Source organism: Gallinula chloropus (genome assembly GCF_964237585.1).
Source record: "Gallinula chloropus genome assembly, chromosome: 6".
NCBI classification, from domain to species: Eukaryota; Metazoa; Chordata; class Aves; order Gruiformes; family Rallidae; genus Gallinula; species Gallinula chloropus.
The window spans coordinates 2,775,768-2,797,258 of NC_140091.1; the positions used below are offsets into that span (position 1 = coordinate 2,775,768).

General features: G+C 40.2%; 1 protein-coding gene across 1 annotated transcript; it reads right to left on the minus strand.

Moving 5' to 3' along the window:
- Nucleotides 1-10: 10 nt before the first annotated feature.
- On the minus strand, nt 11-21,091 carry ATG4C (autophagy related 4C cysteine peptidase; the record flags this gene model as incomplete). The annotated part of the gene is made up of 10 exons (XM_084266213.1): nt 11-189; nt 3,912-4,085; nt 8,288-8,364; nt 9,033-9,111; nt 12,630-12,766; nt 14,213-14,283; nt 16,214-16,544; nt 19,628-19,861; nt 20,508-20,591; nt 21,016-21,091. The coding sequence occupies 10 exons, from the start codon at nt 21,089-21,091 to the stop codon at nt 19-21; spliced, it is 1,434 nt and encodes a 477-aa protein (XP_084122339.1). The 3' UTR covers nt 11-18.
- Between the last annotated feature and the right edge of the window lie 400 nt (nt 21,092-21,491).

A 21,491-nucleotide genomic window follows, 5' to 3' on the forward strand; every position in this document is an offset into this window, starting at 1 on the left:
ATCTTGTGTAAAACGTCCTTAAAGCAAGACAAACTCCTCTGTACTAAATCTTTTTAATCTTTTCTTTTCATCTTCAGAGAAAAGGTCATTTTCTTCATGGAGTGGGCTGGAAGCAAAGTCATAGTCTCTAGAATGGCCCTTGACAAAAGTAAACAAGGGATATTTCTCCTTAGATGAAGATTTCAGCATCTACAATGTAAAACACATACCAGACAAAAGGTTAACGGAACTGAAGAAATACAGTAAGTAGTGATAGTTACCTCATGCCTGCAAAGTTTAAAGAATCCCAAACAATGCACTTGTCATTTTATTATCACAAAAGCATCCAAGTATCCCCTCCTCCTGTTAAACATTTATTTCCATTCCTTCTCCAGGTAGCTGCTCATTTTACACCTAACCCTGCATCCTGTTCCACACAGATCCACTTGTTTCTGTGTAGATGGGGCTCTTGTAGGAAGATAAAAACCCCAAACCTCTACAAAGTAGTTAATGGCCCTAACGCTCTCCTCCAGCACAGGTAGGGATTCTGCAGCCACAAAGCAGCTCAGGGAGATATGGAATCAGCAGAATCAGCATGTGCAGTAATCAATGTTTTTATTAAAAGTTTAAACACATACAGCTATGCAAATCAGGCAGCGAGGAGCACATGGCTAAAGCCAGACTGCTGATAGTAACTGGCCATGGTAACAAGGGGGCCAAAAACCTACAGCTCTATGTAAGGAAACTGAGCATGTAGAGAGCAAGTGGTGGGGAATGATACATGCTAAAATGGATAGCAAAATGCCTTTCATAGCAGGTAAAAATCCTTCAAATGCTGAAAGACATTTTGGACACTTAACTGTTCAATGACTTTTCTTTTTTAATTTATTTAATTTCTTACCTGCTTCAAAAAACCAGCACAGTGATGTAGTGACAGGCAGAGCTACATCAGTCTGGGACATACACTGCATGGAACTAAAACTCATTGAACATCAATTTCAAGAGAACAATTGATCTAAACCAGTAAAACACCTAAACAGATCTTCAAACAGTAAGAACTGTTTATAGAGTGACAGCCAGGACCATGGGTTTTTTTTTTTTTAATAAAAAACCAAACAAAACCAACCCCCCAAACAAATCTTTGATTTTTACCATAGTCTGAAATTGTCCATCTTCTCCTAATCTAAATTGCATTTGGCTGTTGCAGTGTGAAACGTGGCTACAAGGAGCCAGAGGAGAGATACTTACACCACAATAAGCAAAAGACAACTAACAAAGGTACATTAGAAAGGAAAAGTGTTTGTGAGATGTAGAAGTACTTTGTTTCTCAAGAAGACTGGATAACCAGATGCAAACTCTTTCATCTCCAGGGGCTGAATACAAGCTGGCTTTGCAGGAACAGTAAGTGACAGCCACGTGAAAGCTGCTTGCTGGTCTGGGAAGTGGATGGGTGGACTCTGGCCTGCTCCTAACTGCAAGTTTGCACCACAAAACTCACCCCCATACTGCACAAACACCCATCACACTGAGGGAACGCACGAACAGCCACTGCACCTTTGAAGCTGGTCCCTCCACATCAGGGCAGAAATACACCCCCAGCTCCACTGTCATCCCTGGCCAACTTCACCCAAAACTTCCTCCTCTACAGGTAGGTGTAGCACCTCTCTCTGTACTAAGGGAGATGAAATACTACATACAGAACATACACTGCACAGACAGGCAAATGCCTCCACAAGCCGAGTGGAACTCGGTTATGATGACTGCAGTGACTACCAAGCTCATCTCACTCTGTGATCACAGAGAGTCTGATGCTCCAAAGAAAATGTGAGTTCTTTGGGTACCACTGTATTTACTTCTACAGAGAAGTTTATTGATAAACACCAGTATTTTTAATGTTTCAGGGTTAGACTCAGATTGCTGCTGTTGCCACTGCAATAATTAATTCTTTGTGCTGAAGTGCATCAGGTTCAGCACTCAGTCAGTGCAGTTCTTCAGAGAACTTCATTTCTGCTAAGAAACTGGGCTACAAACAGGCAAATACAGTTGTAGCCTGAGTAGACTATATATTTGCTGTTTGATAAAGACAATTCACTGCATGAGCAGAAAGACAAGCCTGGCACCAGTTAAGTAACAACATCAAGCAGCAGTAATGGCCATGGCCAAAGGCAGAGCCATCCCAGGTGCAGCACAGAGGCCAGAGCTTCTTGCTGACCTGCATCTGCCCTGTGGGGTTGAGAAGCCAGCTGTGCCTGCTCCTTGTTTGTGCTGGAAGCACCAGAGGCAAGACTGCAGCCAGTTGGTAAATCCATCCTTCTGGGTGTGTTTTCAGGTCTCCTTAGTACATCAGCTCTTTAACTGCAGGAATTATTGAACTACTTAACAACAGCCACCTAACCAGCAAGGACAGAAGCAAAGGGTAAGCAAAGGTTTGGATGGAGTTTCACCAATCACTATTTAGGCCCTTGATTTCAATGCCTTAATTGCTTTACCACTGAATACATGGCTCAGAAGGTTTATTCTCAAGTAATAACAGCTAATATTTTTCTTCCAACTGCCCCCAAAAGCAGTGAAAACCTGAATTTTTGAGCCCAGGCTACACAAGGCACACCAGGAATATACTGTGCTTGATAGTTCAGGAGTTATGTTCATGATGCAAAGGGAAAAATAACAGAAGAGCAGAAAAAACAAAGGATGGGAGGGAAGGATTGAAAGATCACAGAATGTTTCTCACATTGCATTTGCATCCAAACTTCCCTCTATTTTCAAACTTACCATGCATGAAATATATTTATGTAAAATGTCACAAATATTAAAGAAGAGTTATCTAAAACACTGGGCTTATGGCTCAAAGGCTGAGATCAGCCACTAGTATTTTTGCAACATGTGCTCAGAAAGAGAAACGTACCTAGTCCCAAACTTGACAGAAAAGGAAAAAACAGAAAGAAAACTTCCAGTGCAACAAATTTTGTAATGACATTTTTTTTTACCATGTTAGTACTTTCTTTCTTATACATGAAAGAACAGGAAAACACTGAAGAATAAAAACTTCACTATTTAAACTTTCTGTATTTCCATTGCTTAGGGACTTCTACTTTCTATCTTACACCTGTCTGTGTCAGAATCCAAGAAACAAATTCAGCATCAATCAATACCTACTAAAAGTTACACACAGAGAGTGTATTAAGTGTAAAAATGCTTTTTGTGGCTCTAGTGCTAATACCACTTTTAATGGGACATTCAAAATGCTGTCAGGGTAAGTGCTGCAGGTAGAATATTGTGACCATCTTCTGCAGCCACTGCCTCCTTTCACAGACTAGTTTTAACATCAGTTATCTGCTTTTACAGCAAATTAATAATGCTGTACTTCACATGTTATAATAATCAAAGAAAGAGACAATTGCATCTGGCCCTAAATGAACTCATAGCAGTGTTTTTCAAGTGGGAGGACACGATCAGACAGATTTGCTGGGTGATACCTGCTCCCCAGGCTTCCAAACACTGTTACTGAGCCATAAACACGCTGCTTTACATTTAAATGCCATCTGAAAAAGCACTTAGGCTAACAAGAAATAATACACAATTTTAGCTTGATCAAATACTTCCATTTAAAGGGGAAAAGAAAAAAAAATATCCCTCCCAAGGGATTGATTGCCTTCTGTAAATCCCTGCCGGGGTGTGCAGGGCAGCGCGGGGTGGGAGGGCTGGCAGGCTGCAGGGATATTCCCATTTCAAGAGTGCCACCTCGTGGGCCCGCCTGCACCAGCCGCGGCTCCAGCAGGATGCGACCTGCCGCCCCCTGACCGGGAAAATCCAACGGAATGAAAAACCGAGCCAGATTCCCCGCGATTATAGAAAGGAACAAGAAACGCTGAGCACAGAGCGGTGCCCGTTTCGGGGAGTGAAGCTGATTCTCCCTCCCTTTACCCATACACAGCGCACAGGCACCATCCTGGCCAAGGAATCCATCTGGTAACTCCGACACCTACCTTGGTGATTTCCTCTGAAGCCTTCTCAAAGTCTTGCACAGTTCTACAGTAAAATCCTATTGTGCAGCTGGGATCCATTTTTTTGAAGGACATCTTTTTGGGAGAAGGACAGTGGAAAGACTGCAAGTTTCAAGATTCAAAAACACAAAGTAGGTGGTTACGGGTGAGAACGGTTCAGACCGATGCACTGACTTATTTCCCCCAGCAACAGCTTGAACATACAACCCCTGTAGTGCTGGAATTAAAACCCAGCACACACTTTTGAAGTAATTTCTCCCCCATAGCCTCCCCCCCCCAACATTTGAGTCATTCCACTGTTCCCCACACATATAAACCCTGCTGCTAACGCTGTATTCACCAAACTTGCACACACCACCACGTTAGTTTGAAACCTGTCAGAGGTCTGCAGCTCCCAGAGGTAGTTTATGAATATTCCCAAGGCAGAGGAGGTGAATGCTCTTCTGCAAATTGAATTTGTAACAGCTTTTGCACTGTCTTACAATTACTGCATTACTACCACTGCCCATTGCCCCTTTTCCTCCCCAGCCTCCAGAAAAGAGATGGAATGGAATAAGCCAACCTCATGCATTTTCTTTTGGTAAATGAAATGGGTTAAAAACTTCACAAACCCAAAACCATATTACAGTAATCCACAGGTAGGAAAAAAAAAACCCCAAAGGATGTGTCCTGCTTGATAAACAGTTTTTTCCTAACATGAAATCTCTTTCTGTGACAAATGATGCTCTGACAGTGCTGTGAACTGGTACTATCAGCAGCCATGCTGTGAGAAAACCCAAACAAATACAAAAAAAACCCTTTCCCCACACTCATTTGCTATTTGTAAGAGAAAATGTAAGTATATCCGATCTACCCTGATCCTCTGCGTGTTTATTGCAGGGACTGTAGTTCTGGTGAAGCTTACTGCCTAGTAACTGAAATGATGTGGTCACCCCAGCCGGTCTCTCAAAGGTAGTCCTCTTCATTCTGCTTGTAACACGCAGGACTAACCCTCATCCTACCTCTATTAAATCACTAGCAAACCCGCTGCAGCTGCTCAGTAACAAACGCTACGGCACCACGTCTGCACCGCGCTGCACCGGGGGTATCGCTGTACTGAAGAGTGGGTTTTGTTGTCCATGAACTTCCCCAGCGATCAGTAACCTCCAGTGCTGCCTCCCTTCACGCTGCCGCGGAAGCTGCGTGCAGCTCACGGCTCCCTGGCACAGCACCGGAGATTCCTTACTAACACCGTGGTGTTTCCTCTGTGAAGGTTAACCTAACAACTGCTGCAGATCAGATCAGACTCCCACAACCCCTGACAGCTAACACCAACCAGCCTGTATACTGAGAAACCCTTTTTTATTATTATTTGTTATTTTGCCAATTAGGAAAGTCAACCCACAGGAGACGACAGCACTAGTTACCTGACCCGAGAGCACCTGTCACTGCAACAGCTTTACACAAGGAGGTACACTGCTCTTTACTCCTTTAAACCTGAGAGGTTTAAACCTCTGCTAAAAAAACATAAGCAACGACGAGAAGTGCTATTTCTACAAGATTGCTTTCAGTCACTGGGGTTTTTTGACTCTTAATTCTCTTCAAATTTTACACAGAGAGATTGTATTTTGAATATTCACCCTCAGTCAGAGATGTAAGTGGAACGCTGCCTTACACAGCGCGTTCCAGGACCAGCGCTGTAACCTCAGCTGTGCTGCACCGTTCAGGGCAGCAGCTGTAGTGCTACACAAATCACTGTACAACAAAGAGAAGTGCACAAGCTTTTTCTTTCTCTCTTTTTTTTTTTTTTCCTCTTCACTCCTCCAAACAAATGGATTCTGGAAGCCAATACAGAGTGGATTGATTTCCAACTTATTCTGGACAATTTGTCAATTTTGAAAATACTCCCTACAGATAAATCTAACAAGCAACTATCCACACTAAGAAAGCAATTTCTGTTTACTTTTGACATTTCTGGACAAAGATATAATACTATTAAATGCACTAAGCATTAAATTGCAATATATTTTCTGTCTGCAGAAAAGCATTAGGATGCGATCAAGCCGAGCTGGCAGCTCACGGACCTTCAAAATACACTGTAAAACTTATTCTATGGAAATTCTTATTAATGCCAGTCTGCAGCACAATCTGGAGGATTAGTCATTAGTCACAGGAACAGAAACCAAAGAGACATGTAGTTTTTGCAGCTTGGCCACCGAGCTCTGGTTTGACCTTAAGGAAGTCCCCTCAGCTCTGCTTCTTTGTGCCCTTCCCACCTTCTGCCTGCCTTACCCAATTAAACTGTAAAATCTTCAGAGAAGATGCTGTATTTTACCACAGTTATTAGCATAGAGCAGCAAGGATTTGGGTTATAAACCCTGCCACTGCCACAATACAATCAGGTAGAGCTGGGACTCACCAACTTTTCCCCCAAATATCTCAGCAGGGTCAATCTAAAGGCATCTCTAAAAATTAAAGGAAGTTTCTGTCTAGGGTATTTTCTGATACACTTTGCTGCTATGTTCTTTTTTAATTCTGAACCTTCTCATTTTCAAGAGAATCTTATACTTCTATATTATGTATCACACCAGTTTAAGCATCTTGTTAAGCATAAATACTGAAAAATATATAGTGTTTGCTTTAAGCAGCCCTTAGGACCTGACATTAGACCTAAGTCCTCTGATATATACTCTTCCTAAATAGTATTAAATTGATGGTATTTTGATTAAGGTATTGTGATCATCCTATGTTAACAGATCTTTCCTTTCACTGCAACAACAGACAGGACTGTGGCAGTTTACTCCACTGTTGTCACTTAACTCTCAGCTGCTACACAAACCAGAAGCCATGAAGGTATGTAACTTCATTACACACCATCTGACTTACAGTCCAAGTGTAAACAATCAAGTTAAGGTTCCTCGGGTGTGAGTTTGAGAGCTGGGCATGACTCACTTCCACTGCCTACAGGACTTTGCTCCAAGCCTTGCAGTAGCGAGTGTTACAGAGGTGGTGGAGATAAAGACATATTCCTCTTCCTTGTTGAAATGCAGTATGTTGTTCCTCAAGCTGTGTTTCAATGTTTAGAACCACTTAACTTCACAGAACACAGCAGCACGAGGAACCACTAATAACTAACTGTTCTAGAGCGACTGATGCTGTCCTAAGCAGTGGGTGCACCTTGAGAGTCCTTCTACACTCAAAGAACAGTTGCTCTGCAGGATGTTGGAAGTTCATGTAGAAGTTGGACACAAGATCAAGGAGATTTTGTATGTACAGACTGAGAACAGCTGCTGCAAGTACTGCAGCTATCCAGCTTCTGCAACTGGTAATGTCTCCCCGTGGTACTTGTAAACTGCAGTGTCTAATAACCTCCTTCAGCAATATTTTCCATGCAGGTTATTTGACAAGAGGTTAAAGAAAAGGGAAGACACTGTTGTTTAAAAAAACCCAACTCCTAACAAAAAAAAGCATTATGAGTTTTTAAGATCTAGGCATAGCCTGAAGAGATGCATTCACTAAACCTAGATGCATTCAGGAAGTTGTGGATGAGAAAGGAGCTGGGGGAAAAAACACACACAGCACCTATGCTTTTCAGCCCTGTTGGTTTCTGGGAGACTATTATTCCATAAATATAGCTTGATTCAAATAATAATAAAAATAATTAAAAAGAAACAGTTCAAAAGACCTGAGTAAAACTCATCCAGTCAACCACACACCTCACTGATAAGCCTTAAAAATTTCCCACTCCTATGAAGCTAAAAAAGCGACCTGCAAAGTCGTTAGGAGCAAGAGTTCCACCTAAAATAACCACCTGCTCCAGTACAGAAACCTCACAGATTCCTGGATAAAAGAGCAGCAGGGAAAACTACAGGCACTCTGGTTCCAACCTGACAACAGGCTCCTACCATGAAATACTAAAGCAATTCTCTCCATGTGTTGATTGCAACTGGAATTTAAAATAAAATAAAATAGACCAAAAAGACAAACTAACAAAACCAAATCCAAATAATTCACATTTAAATACTCCAAATATTGCCTATTTTCTTTGATGGAAATGTACTTAAAAAAGCTATCACCTATTTTTGAGGTTTCATGATCATTAAAAGAAAACAGACAAAGATTAATGAAGTAAAAATTAAAAGCCCATATTGAGTTTTTAACCTCTGGTCATTTTTGTTGATTATAGGCCTATAAAGAAGGGCAGAACTTTGATAAATAACGTGTAACTGTAAACCCATAAAGATGCAGCTAGCTAGAACATCACTAAATAATTAGTGTTTGATTCATATGGGAAGAAAACAGTGCCAGGTCTATATCCATACTACCTCAAGAGGGAAATCCTTTATGCTGACATCTACAAAAGATTGGCAGTAATGAGGATCCATGTAAATCAAACTGTCATCTACAAGGACAAAACAGAAGACAAGTAATTCAAAAAACACCTTATTATTACACTGCTTACAATCCAATTTCTATGCAGAACAGCTGGGAAAAAAAAGAAGCCAGCAAGTAACTGCTTGCCAGGCTGATATTCATTGACTGAAGCATAGGTTTTTGCAGGACAGATTAACTTTTGCATAATCAAATATGCTTGTATAAGCAGAATTTTTATAAAGTGATGAGACTGTCATTTAATTTTTGGTGATAAAATTACTTTTACAAACACACAATTATATTCTGGAGTTTGCATATGAAAAATGTATCCTGCTACTTCATCCTGACAGGAAGAATATATTGCTTGTCATTTAAGCATCAACTAACACCACTTAAACTAGTAGAAAGTAAATATGTAAATAAGAACTGCCAGATAGCAACAGCAAACGCTCCTCAAGTTTGGTGAAACAGATAAATTATGCCTTGTTTATGCAACAATGGAAATTAAATGTACATTTTTACAGAATCCAATTACTATAGAGGGTAAATGACAAATGAGTGGACTTTGGTAGATATGATGAATTAATAAGGTACTCATTTTGCTATTTTAATCATGCTATTTCCCACTGCTTTGATATTAACTTCCTAACTCTTAAAGAAAAATACTGAAGAGACATAACACATTAAGGCACTAACCTTGAAATCCAGCAAAGTAATAGGACTGCTTGGGTTTGCCACCAATAATACCAACACAATACTCAAGGCTTAAAATTCCCTAAAACAAGAACATTAAATAATTAGGACAGCGTTAAGCATATGAAATATTAAACTGAACTCAAATTTTTGCTCATTCTTTACTGTTTTTAGGCAATTAGATATATCTTAATTTTTTTAAAAGACTATGTGATTTTTCTGTGGCTAGATTCAATCTTTAGAAGCTTAAAACTGACCACAGTGAAAACACACCAGCAGATACTGCAGAGAAAGCCCCCCCTTTTCAGGAGATGGACACACATGGAGAGAACTGGCAGCATCATTCCCAGGAAGGAGACAAAATGTCTTGTTACACTAGTTGAGCACAGGTTGCTTAGTCAAAAGGTACCAAGATATTCAGATTCACACAGTTCATCTACATTTACATTCTGGGGCCCTGGGGGCTCTCTTCTTTCTGCATTCCAATGTGGAATTCTGTCCAGAGGATGAACTCTTACATCAGAGGGAGAAATGCCAGTTGAAGCAAGAGTAATAACAAGACACAGCTCTAGAAATGGCAGCCCAAGACACAGGAGGGGAGACACACACCCCAAACCCCAGAAATCTCACTGTGCAGGGAGGGGAAACAGAACCATCAGCAGGTAGCAAGTCTGAGAACAAGACATTACAGATACACCTAAGGGGATTTAAAGAGGGACACGGGGTGAAATACAGGATTCATTTCAGCCTGGAAGGGTGAAGACTGACATACATCCATTCCTCCACTCACAGCAAAGCTAAGAGCCACCAAGGACACAGACATCACACCAGTGCTGCCAGCATACTTCTGTGCATTCCAGTTGGAAAGCACTGGGTTCTGTAATCCCCATGGCTGTGCTAGCACACAAACCTAGCACACCACAGGCACATAATAAAGTGCTGATTTCATGGATACACCTTCTAGTGCTGGGGAGGAGGATTTACCTGCAGTTTTGCAAAGGTAAAAACACTGCAGAAGTTTAACTGAAATTCTTCTATCACCCACAAACTCTAGATGCAGTCTCACACAACACAGACAAAGAAATCCCCCCAAGATCATTTCATTTCTCTAGTAAAAGAAGTACCTAGGAAGGGAAGGCACAAAGGACTTTGCCTCTCCCTTCAATATATTTCTATTCAGGCTCATTAGGATTTTTGTGAGTATTCAGTCTTGGCTTAACACAGTTCTCCATTAGTTATCCCACCAACTCCAGGGGGAGCTGAATTTTGCCAACACTGAGCACTTTGGAAAGCTGAGCCCAACTGTTCTAATGCAATTGAAGCCCAAGACCATTAAATACTCTGAAAACTGAACAGCCTTTAAATGCCCATAAATCACAGTGGTTTTCTTGTGGCACTAGGCAAGTGTTGGGTTGAAAAACTTGGATGCTGGCCCGAACAGGGACAGCAATCCAGAAGACTCTCAGCTGAGTTAAAGTGAAATCTCCATTAGCTGGCAGTCATATCTATATCCTGTCTTTTAAGAGCTTGCCCAGTAAAAGGACACCCATTACATTACCATCATAGAAGTAGGGAAAAAATTCTCTGAACAAAATTATTAATATTTCATGTAGAAATAAGGCCAAAGCATCTCATGATAAAATTTTCTCTGCATAGACAATGATCAAGTAATGATGTAACAAAAACTGCTGTACTCCTCACCTGAGATGCTTAGAAAGTCAACTGCAGTATGGTTTATACAGGTTAAGAGAAAGTTCTGCTGCTGCTTTACAAGATGAATGAGGTTTTTCTGGAAAATGCTCCTTGATGGTTGAGCATTACAGAACATTCAGACAGGGCAGAGGCTGAGACACCTAACTACAGAGGACACATCCTCTGGTGGTGACACAGAAGGGGAGCAAAGCTGCTCTGAGTAATGAATAACTGTTTAATCTATGGGAATTTCCTTGTGAAAGTGAATTATAAAAAATTGATCAGTTTTCATCCATAAATATAAAAGCCTTTGCAAAAAAAAAACCCTCTTGTACTATATTCTAAAATCTGCATTTTTAACTTAAATCCAGACCCCAAGAAATTCAATCACTTCTTCTGAACAGTCAGGACAGAGGCTGGAGTGACTAACAGAGGCAGCTGGAAGCCCTCAGATCACACTCTCCACTGTAAGAGGCTTTGGCAGTGAGGGCTGAAAGCACCCCAGCAGAGCCAGTGAGCTTTGGTAAGGTGCCTGTGCTGTGAAACCCAGGGCTGTGCAAACACACTTTATTCTGGCAAGAGTGGTTCTGAGAGGTAAGGTGAGAAAATCTCCCAGGGTAAAACCAGCCAGAGATGCATGGCAATAATAAGAGCCTGGATTATACAACTGGAGTCCCTTTTGCTGGAAAAGCCTTAGAAAAGTTGCAGAAACAACTGTTAGTTAGCCTACAAATGATGCCTCTACCCAGGACTGATTCAAAAGCTTTTTTGCAGTTAATACTGACTATTAATAAAGTCAGGTCACTGTAGATCATGTCTGTGACCACAGGCTTATCTTTGCTGGGTCAGAATTAATCAGAAAAGAACCAAAACTTTCCAAAACCAACTGTCTGGAAAAAAAACAAGGAAAAGAATAAAGAAGGAAAACACAATTTTAGTTCATCACTTAAATAAAAAGGCTTCATCACAGTCTCCCCACCTGCCATTAAAAATGAAACATGTTTCCTAAAATTTTACAGAGAAGACAGTCACACACCAAAAGGATGTAACAGGCCCTCAGATTTTATACATGCCACTGAATGGTGGCATTTTAAAAATTAAAAGGAGAATTTAAAGACAGATAAACAGCAGCATTGGACATGCTAGATCAGCAGGGCTCAGAAAACAGTCTCTCCCCTACAAGAAGTATTCTTGGCTCAAGAGGTAGGATTACATCCCCAGGGGTTAGGACCACAAGCAGAATGTCTGCTGAAGAGAGAACAGCACACACCAGACTCTCTTCCCCTCTGCTTTCTCTTTGAGTTTTACTTTTTTTCCCACTTTTTCTCTTTTTTTGTGGTAACTGCTTGCTATTCCTGCATCACTGTGCTTAGAAATATTCATCCTAATCTCCAGATAGTAAAAATACACTTGTAGTGGTGACTAAAGATACAAAAAAAATTCTGCTCTGTTAAAAGGAAGAAAAAGACACCAGGAAAAAAAGAAGAAAAAAGGGAAGAACAGACAAGCAGCAACCTTGAATCTTCTGACATTTAAGAAAATAAGAAACAATAAGGAATTTGGTATGTTTATATTTTCAAATGCTGACTGAGGCTTAATATAGCACAACTTTAACAGCATATGCAAGTAAATTACCATCTGTAATTCCAGCCAGTGCATTAATGTCTTTTCTGGTAGCTGCTTGAGGAGCAGGACCGTTATCACTGCTTTACCAAGGGACATCATGTGCTCTGCAATTATGTCTGATCTTGTAATAGGGAAATTTAAAATCTGTAAAGTCAAACTTTACAACCTTCAACTGTAAAATCACCACCACACATTTAATAGGGAGAAGATTACCATCATGAGGTCGCTTTTCTTATCACCTACTACTACTATTTGAAAAATGATGGAACTCTCATTTCATACCTTTACAAACTCTAAGTAGTCCATGTTTGTTCTCTCTCCACCAAGTCTCACAGGAACTAATATAATTACAGCTTTTGTGTCTGCTTTTCCAGAGTCCAGCAAAGAACACTGTCTGTCAATAACATCTGAACTGTAGACTGAAAGGAGACAGAAGGAAATACTCATATTTAAGGTAGGACCATCAGCTTTTACAAAGACACACCTATAACATGTCATCACCTAGTGTGGCAAATTAAAACTACAGTCCTTCAAAATGTTATTGTCCTCCTGAAATACAACTCAGGTGACTGATGAAAAAACAGTGTTATGCATCCTTATTTTCAGTAATATTTTGTAGAATGGAAGTGGGCTGCTGCTAAAACAGATTGCAGAAGGGGTGGGTTAGGGGAAAGCCAGTAAGTGTTTATTCACTTGATATAAAGTTCTATTTAAAAGAGCAATTTAAAACTCAAAAGCCTATGACAAACAGAAACATCTACACACTAAAGGAAAAAGAGACAGTAATTGATTTTAATAAATACTCAAGTTCACAGTCTAAAGTTAACACAACACAGTCACTGAAAATTAGTGAAAAAACTTAAATCAGTGTTATTGCTCCCTCCAAACTAGGAGGGATGCAAAAAAAATCACCACCAGAACAAAGAAGCAAAAAATTAATAGATTTTTTAAAGTTTCCACTGTCATTGTAAGTCAGGTGAAATCGGTTTGTAGCATGTGATTAAACAGCATCTCTTTAAAACCAGTTTGACTGATTACCCAGGGATGTCAGGCTTGTCTGTCCTATCCCAAGATCAGTGATGACATAACTAAAACTTCTGGCAGCTAAACTGGAGTGATACATTATGCTTGGATTTGAAAGACTCTAGTCATTAGTGTAAAGTTTCACCACACATTTAGTTTATCTTGTCATCATTTTCTGCTCCTGAACATCCAAGAGCTCTACCCTCCTCTGCCTGTTATTGATTATTTCAAATGCCACACGTTGGAGCAGAGAAAGGTTACCACTGATCTGGTTCACTATCCTGCTCACATCCCTGAACTCCAACTGAAAATTACTCCTTACTATTCTAAAAGACTGGTGCAGTGGGTTTTTTTCTCTAGAAAAATGCCTAAAAGAAAATCCTGCAATGCAAAAGACAAAAAGTAATTAACAAATCTACTCTAACTGAAGTATTCTTCTGTTGTGTGGTCCTCTTTTGGAAGTTCTTACTAGCTTATTGCTAGACCAACCCTGAAACGAGTACAAAACAGATTAGTAACTGATTTAAATCCAAAATAAAATGTTACAAAAGGCAGAGTGCAAGAAAAAGTTGTCTTGCTGGAATGGGAATTCCACTCCTTTGCACTGTAAGAGACCAGAGAAGCAGTGAAAGTACACAGTCTTTGAGTTGTGATGGCTGATTCTCAAAGAGAACAAATGCCTGCATGTACCAAGAGCCCCTTCGGTTATGTCATCTCGATTCTGTGGCTCCATTTTAAATTGGTTTTTTTTCCATTTAGAGCTTTACTGTGAAGTGCTTACTGAAAGAGACAAAAAAAGCATCTAAAATATTTGCAAAAATCTACATAATCACAAGATTTACCTGTACAATCCTGAGCAACATAGACTGTTACTCCTTGTAGCTCAGGGTCTCTTGCTTCTTCAACAGCTTTTCTAAGTACAAACACAAAACTATTTAACTCATCTCTGACTTTAAAGAAATTAACAGTAAATAAACATAAATTATTTGATTTTTAGAAACACATTGGGTTTAATTGATTGTTGTTGGGCCTTTTGGGGGTTTAATTTTGGTTGGGGTTTTTTGTTATGTTTAAGTAAAGACACCTTTCATTCCTGAAAAATACAGCTGGGAAGGTGGGGGGGTTTCTTCTGGTTTTTAAATACTGGATACCAAGATCCAGTGTGTAGGACAACATGCTTTACCCAAGCAAAGATGATGTCTGGCTATTTAGAAAACAATGAAAACCACAAAAACCCCAAGCCCAAAAGAAACACGTCAACTTACAACAAAATTCATGTTCACTACCTAATTTCTTTCTGTTTATAGCCATTTCTTGTCGTGGATCTCAGGGTAACAACAGCTAAATCTGCTAACAAAAGTATTTTTTTCAACTCAGTCCATCTTTAGTGGATCTCAATTCATGCAGCTGCCCACAAATTAGCCCTCATGTGGATGGAAATACAGGCTGGCACAGAACTAGCTGCAAGGTTTCACCAAAACTTTTGGAAAGATAACTGAAGTATTGGGCTATCCTCAAAAGGGTGTGAGTAATGGACCTAAAAACTTAAAAGAAAATGTATGTCAATACTCTGAAGCATGAGCATCCATCAAGGACAACGTTTGTAAAGAAATTAAACTGTTGGAAATAGAAGAGCAGGCTGTGACTTCAACATACACTTGCATTAAGCAGTCACTATCCCTTTATTTCACAGAGTATTTTGAGGAATCAGTTAAATACAGTCATCCTCAGGTTCTGAGAGCGCTGTACATTGTGAGTTCTGCTGTAAGGGACAGGAGATCTAGGAAAGGAAACCATGGCAGTGCTGGGAATCACCAGTGGGTTTGTATGAATGGAATTCTGGGCCAAATTCCCTGCCCCTCTCCTGCTGTGCAAACAGGCTACAGCAATTCAGAGTAAGCAAAAAGGACTCTGATAGCTTCTATCATCAGAAAAACACTGAAGGAAAAGCATACACCATGGTAACCCCTCACATTTGCATGCACACACACACACAGAAACCCAATTATTTTGGTATACGTTCACTTAAGATTAATTCACTTTTATAATAAATATCAGTCTTCTATTCATATATATATACACACACACATAATGTAGGAACTTTGGCTTCTATTGCTTAAATGACTAATTAGGATTCAGTTTACAGGGAAACTAGAATCCACTAAGAACATAAGCATATAAGGCTATAAAAACAAACCAAAACTGGTAATATTCAAAGCAATGGCATGTAAAGGCACATGGTGTGGAGACATTTGACTTTCTGCTTTTTTTTTCCCCCCACACTGAATGTCACAGACCCTTTACTTTTACTGTGATGTAATTATAATATTAATAGTCCCACACATTCCCAGTTTCACGAGAATTTCATGTGTGCAAAGAAATGCTGAAAACATCAATTTTAGCTCTGACATCTCATTACACTATGAGTACCTTACAGCCCCCAGGTTACAGTATTAAAAAAAATAAATCTATAATGTTATGCATGTTCCAAGGTTGAAAGAGCAGTTAGTTTTTGGAACATTTCATTAAATGCAGCTCTGCGTAAAAGCCTAGGTTTGGGAGAGATACTTGGGACTTCTGCCCCAAGTACTGAAGAAACAAGAGTGACTTTTCTTCCCCAAAATCAGATTGAACAAAAGCTCAGAGTTCAGTTCCCACTCCTATTGCTATTTCCTCTCCTGCCTCCAAAAGATCTCTGGAACTGCTGCTAATATGAACATTTTACAAAGCCAATAATGAGCACTTAGACGCTCAATTAAGCTGAAGTAATCCCACGACACTCTGCAATGCTTCTCCTGTAATGCAGGAGGCACAGTAACAACAAAGAATGAAGGGAGGTTTACCTTAAAATGTGTGCCACAACTGCAGGCCCATACCAATCTCCAGCAATTTTTCCAGACTTCTTGCCATGTTCTATGAGCTGATGCAAGCCAAAAGCTGCCAGTGGAGAGTCTCCAAACCAAGAAATTATTTTTCTATGATAAACTTCATTCCTCATTTCGCTGTCACCACAGTTTCTCTTTACTGTTGGCTGGTGATGATTTGACAGGATCTTGGGTTCTCTCTCTGCAGTTAGTGATGCTTCGAACGATGCTGTCAGCTTTTTCACTGTATGGGCTGTCCATGACTCAGAATCTGAGCTGTCAACCTCCAACGCATCTGGCCAGACCCAGGCTACAGTAAGAAGTTTCCAGACATGTATCAGGCTTAATATTTGGGTAGGATTAGCAAAGCACATCCCCTCCTCCCCCATGTTCCTCAAACCAGTAACATGTACTTCGTGTTCCTAGATGCTGATGTGACATCAAAATGTAAACAAAGAACTCGAGTAGAGTATGATTTCCTTCTGTTTGCTGCTGACTATCAGGTGGAATGAAATACTTCCAACAGTACATTCCTCAGCAGTTTATGCTATCCCAGACAGTAGGTCAAATTCCATGATCCCAGTCAGGTGAGGTACACAAGATACACCTGATTACAGGTCACAGGTTAGAGCTCTCTCATAAGAAAGAAAAATAGGAGTGTCAGCTGCTCAGTACAATTAAAAAGTTTTATCCAATTAAAACAAGAAGTTTCAAAAGCTGTTTTTCATTCTCCTGTTCTGACAGTTATTAAAAAGGAGACAGACCTGAGGAATTACTTGTGTAAAACCAAACAACTCTTCCTGGCAAAGAGTCAAGAGATCAGCAGACACATTTTCTTTAGTCACTAAACTGTAGAATTCTTTATCTAGATCACAAGATAAATGTTTATTATTTAGCACAGTACCTACAGTCTGCATTTCTAGCTAAGGGTTCTCTGACAATGCATCCCATACACAGTGTCCCTCTTACAGCCCAACAGCAGGCAGCAAATGGGGAGAAAATTTAGCTTCCCTTGTCAGATGACTGGAAGCTTCTCCCACAGCTCAGAGGGCTACTTGCAACACAGAGCATGTGAGGAGAGCTCTGAAACACAGAGAACGTACTGTTGGATCAGAATGTACCCTGAAGGTCTACAATGAACATCTGGGGTGGCAATGGGGAAGGCTGCCACGTGCCAGTCAGGAACACACCCTGCAAACCCTACGGCTGGGGTGGTTCTGCTCCACGGAGGTTCAGAAAGCTGCATTACAGCAGCAAGAGGAACCTTTTCAAACTAACTCACTGAAAGCAAGAACTGCAGCCTTCCTCCTAATACCTGCTGAAATACCCATGTAAAAGTCTTTGAGAAACAAAGAGGAAGCGCAGAGGCAACTCTATCTTAATTCTAAAACCTAATGTAGAGCTCCGCTAATGTGCAGGTGTTGCTGGCAACGTCCATGGCCACTGTCACCCACTCCCTTTAGAGCCTGACAGCCACCCTGCACCAGTGCTTTACCACAAGTGGCACCCCTCAGTGACACCTCAAGCTAGTTTTTCACTGCAGACCCAGGCAGAGGCACACCTAAGCCTGACCTAACAACATCACCAGCTTTGCTATTCCTGTACTGTGTGCTTCAAATTAAAGTCGTGCCTTAAGCACAGGCATTTCAAAGTAAAACTTAATATTTAAAGTAAAATCTCATTTACAACAACATTCAGCACTTATCTAGAACATTCCACACAGCAGTGGAAATGTAAGTATTCCAGCTAGTAACTGCAGTCAAGTTTTGCTTTGTAACAGAAACAATACCATTAAACTAGAATGAAAACATCTCTGGGAAAAGAGTAAACAGCGATGAAAAACTTCATGTAAACACTTTAATATGTTTCACAAGCTACCCAGACCTCATAAAAAGCTTTTCAAAATATAATTCACCAGCTGTCAGAAGATGGGGTGGTGAGAAAAGCAGCCCAGAAAGACCATACATATTCCATTTTGCTACACATTTGGACTGCCACAGTAACTCTAGTGCTCCAGAATCACCAAATCACTTCACAAATTAGGATGCATGAGGGACAGTGGAAGGAATTCTCTGTAACCATGGATTTTAAAGACAGAAATCTGGGGCTTTTTAGTTTCAGGTTACTTCAGAATGAGCCATTACGCATTCCTACTCGCCGTCTTCTGGTTTATTCCTTAAATATAACTTTTGTTATAAATACATTTAAAGGGATTTGTGTTCTCAGCAGAAGTATTTTCATGTGTTTTGGTATCTGCAGTCAGGAGAAAGGGATAATGTATGTTTTATGCCTTAAATATCTGCAGCAAAAGGAACATTCAGAAACGCAGCCTGACAGTTCGGTCATGACACTGCCAAGAAAGGCAACTTTGTGATGCAGCTTGTTTGGGACTATGTTCACAGCTTACATCATATTTGCACAGTAAGTACAAAGTATTATCAGAACAGGCTTTCAGAACTATCTTCTACTAAAGTACTGCTGGGATCCAACAAAGGGCTGAGAGAACAATACGCTGTATTCTCTCTGACATGCCTGGGTGGCTACAGGCCCGTGTCTTGGGTCATTCTGACAAGAGGACAGGACTGATTGTTTGAGAGGAGCAGTGTGGTAGATTATGAAAAGAACTGAGAAAACGATGGAAAGAAAAGGTGGTTAATGATGGTTAACTGAATATAACTGTGGACAAGACATGGCTCAGCCAGGAAGAATAGGGAGGACACAGCTGCTTAGCCTTTGGAAGTGCAAAGTGCAATAGATCTCCTAAAGCTACTTCTTGGAAACAGCTGTGATGAGAGAGTATTTTGAGATAGACAACAATGGGGGAAAAACAGAAAAAAAAAAGGAAGTTCCTTGGTAAGGACATGGGGGGAAGGGAGGAAATGAAATAGTGCAAATTTCAACACAAAGACTGGTGTACTGAAGTCAGACTAGAATCCTTCTATTAACATATTCCTACTGAAAGAGTTGAATAACGTACAAAACTAATTCAAGAACATCACCTTTGCCATAGCCCACAGCTATGGGCTGTGGAACTCACTTCCACACCTCAAGTTCAAGCCATGAGTAAGATTTAAGATTCAAGAGAACTGTATGTTCTTGTGTATAACAATACCCAGGTAGGGAATCTCAAAGTTCTGTGGTATTTTACTTCATGGCTGGCTCCTGTGGAGTTTCCAGTATTTTCCTTTGGCATTCCCTTTTTCAGGGAGGGAATCACTGTGCTGTGTCAACACATCCTATCACTGCGCTGATCCAACATATCACATCCAACATTAACGAGTCCAAACCAAAGCCACCTTGCTCTTTAGATTTGGGTCCACAAAGAGCATGGCACTCTCTACAGAACACCTGTGCTTGTCATGCCAAATATACAGGTGATCTCTTTTAACTCACCTCGACCAAGGAAGTGAAGCATGAGGCCTTGAGCCAGCAGCATTTGGCCAGTGCGCAGCGTGCAGCCCCAGCCGCAGTCCGTCGTTAGGGCAGAGCCCTTGATCTGAGGGAACTCCTCTCTGTAGGTCAGCCATATTCTAGAAATAAAATCTCTGCGGAACTCCTCAACGTTGCCTGAAATCTCCACGTTGACTTTATCAAAGTGGGACCCATCTGGAGAGAGTTCAGTGGATTCTGCAAGGCAAATCTAAGTTATAACTTGTGTTATTAGAAGTAAAACCACACAACTACTCTATTAGAAAGACAAAGCAAACGTTAAAAAAAAGCACACAACTGCTTCAAATACAAGCAAGGAAAACTGGAAGGTAAGCACAATAGAAGTCTGCCAGCTGGGGGAAAACAAACCAAAGAGAGCAATGCAGCCAGTGTTAATGTGCCAGTGATATTGCTGACTTGTGAGTAAGCAACCACTTAATTCAGCTAAATATGAATGTTCAAGCAGAGAGATTCTTAGAAAACTGGGCACTCAAAAATGGTAACAAAGGTGTTGGGTGCAGTGGCACTTTGTGCAGGTACTGTCACTATTTAGTTCAGTTTTTAAAAAGAAAATTTCAAATTGATAGGGTAAATGAAGTAAAGGGCAAACTTCAGCACTGGGATTTACTGAAGAACAAGACTTCAGTGTAAAATCTGAATAAAACAGATTAGGATGGGTGGCATTAGTGGTGGTGGTGGGCATTTAAATGAATACTTTTGAAGCTTTTCAAATTTACATTTTTAATTTAGCAGTTGTTAATGAGGGTCTTTCTAGAAGATTGAAAACATAACTACAGAGCTGCTGCCCAGTAAGACTGGAATGAGTTAAGTGCTGTGTACATACCATCAGTTTTGAAGTGGTAACATTTTCCCAGCAGGAAGACTGGAGAGTTTCTACTGAAGTAAGTCTTTGTTTTCAATACCCAACCTAAAATACATTTAAAAATATTTTAAAAAATTAAGTTTGTGACTAAAATATTCTAAAAAGAAATTTCTAATATAATCTAGTTAAGCCAAAGGTAACTTACAAAAGGGGAATACAGAGAAAATGTACTGAAACTGGGTTTGGGTTTCACAAATAACAAAGAAGTTTAATAGTTCTACAGAGCACAGGTTAGAATTCTAGTTTAAAAGTAAGGCTGTTACCCACATATGAATATTTGAATTGTTAATACAATGGGAAATTAAAAGATAGAGGTTTGTTTACTCCAGTTGTATACAGTAACAGAGTAAAAATGGTTTCAAGGGCCAGACTGCATTTTTATTAGTAGTATTAGATAAATTTCAGCATCATGACCCCATTTGTGTCAAGAAACGTTCCAGCAGAGACAGGATCTTACTGCTTCACTTACTGTATTTCATGTTGTGCCATGCAGACATAAACTTTGATTTTATCTTTTCTACCTCATCTGTCCCCGTGGCCTCCATATTCAAATCCTAGAGAAAGAGCCATCGCTGTCTTGTAAGACTTTCAATCCTGCTACTGTAAAAACAAAATATAAACATATCCATGGGCACTGAGAACACAGGCCACAGCATCACCACCAGCCCACTTAGGTACTTAAGCCTAACATGACCAGGAACAATAATAAACTTGCAGAACCCTCCACTTACCAAGGGCTGAGAAGCAATCACATGTTCCATGAATAAGTAATAAAAACATTTAATTCCAAATATACACCAATAAAATTACTACACAAAGCTAAATAAAATATAATGCTCTCCAACAGCTCTCTATTGTACAACAAGCCCATCTAGAGCACATAACCTGTGCTGGCATACAAGTACACTCATTCTAATGGGCAGTGAAATGAAGAGCTGGGAGGCT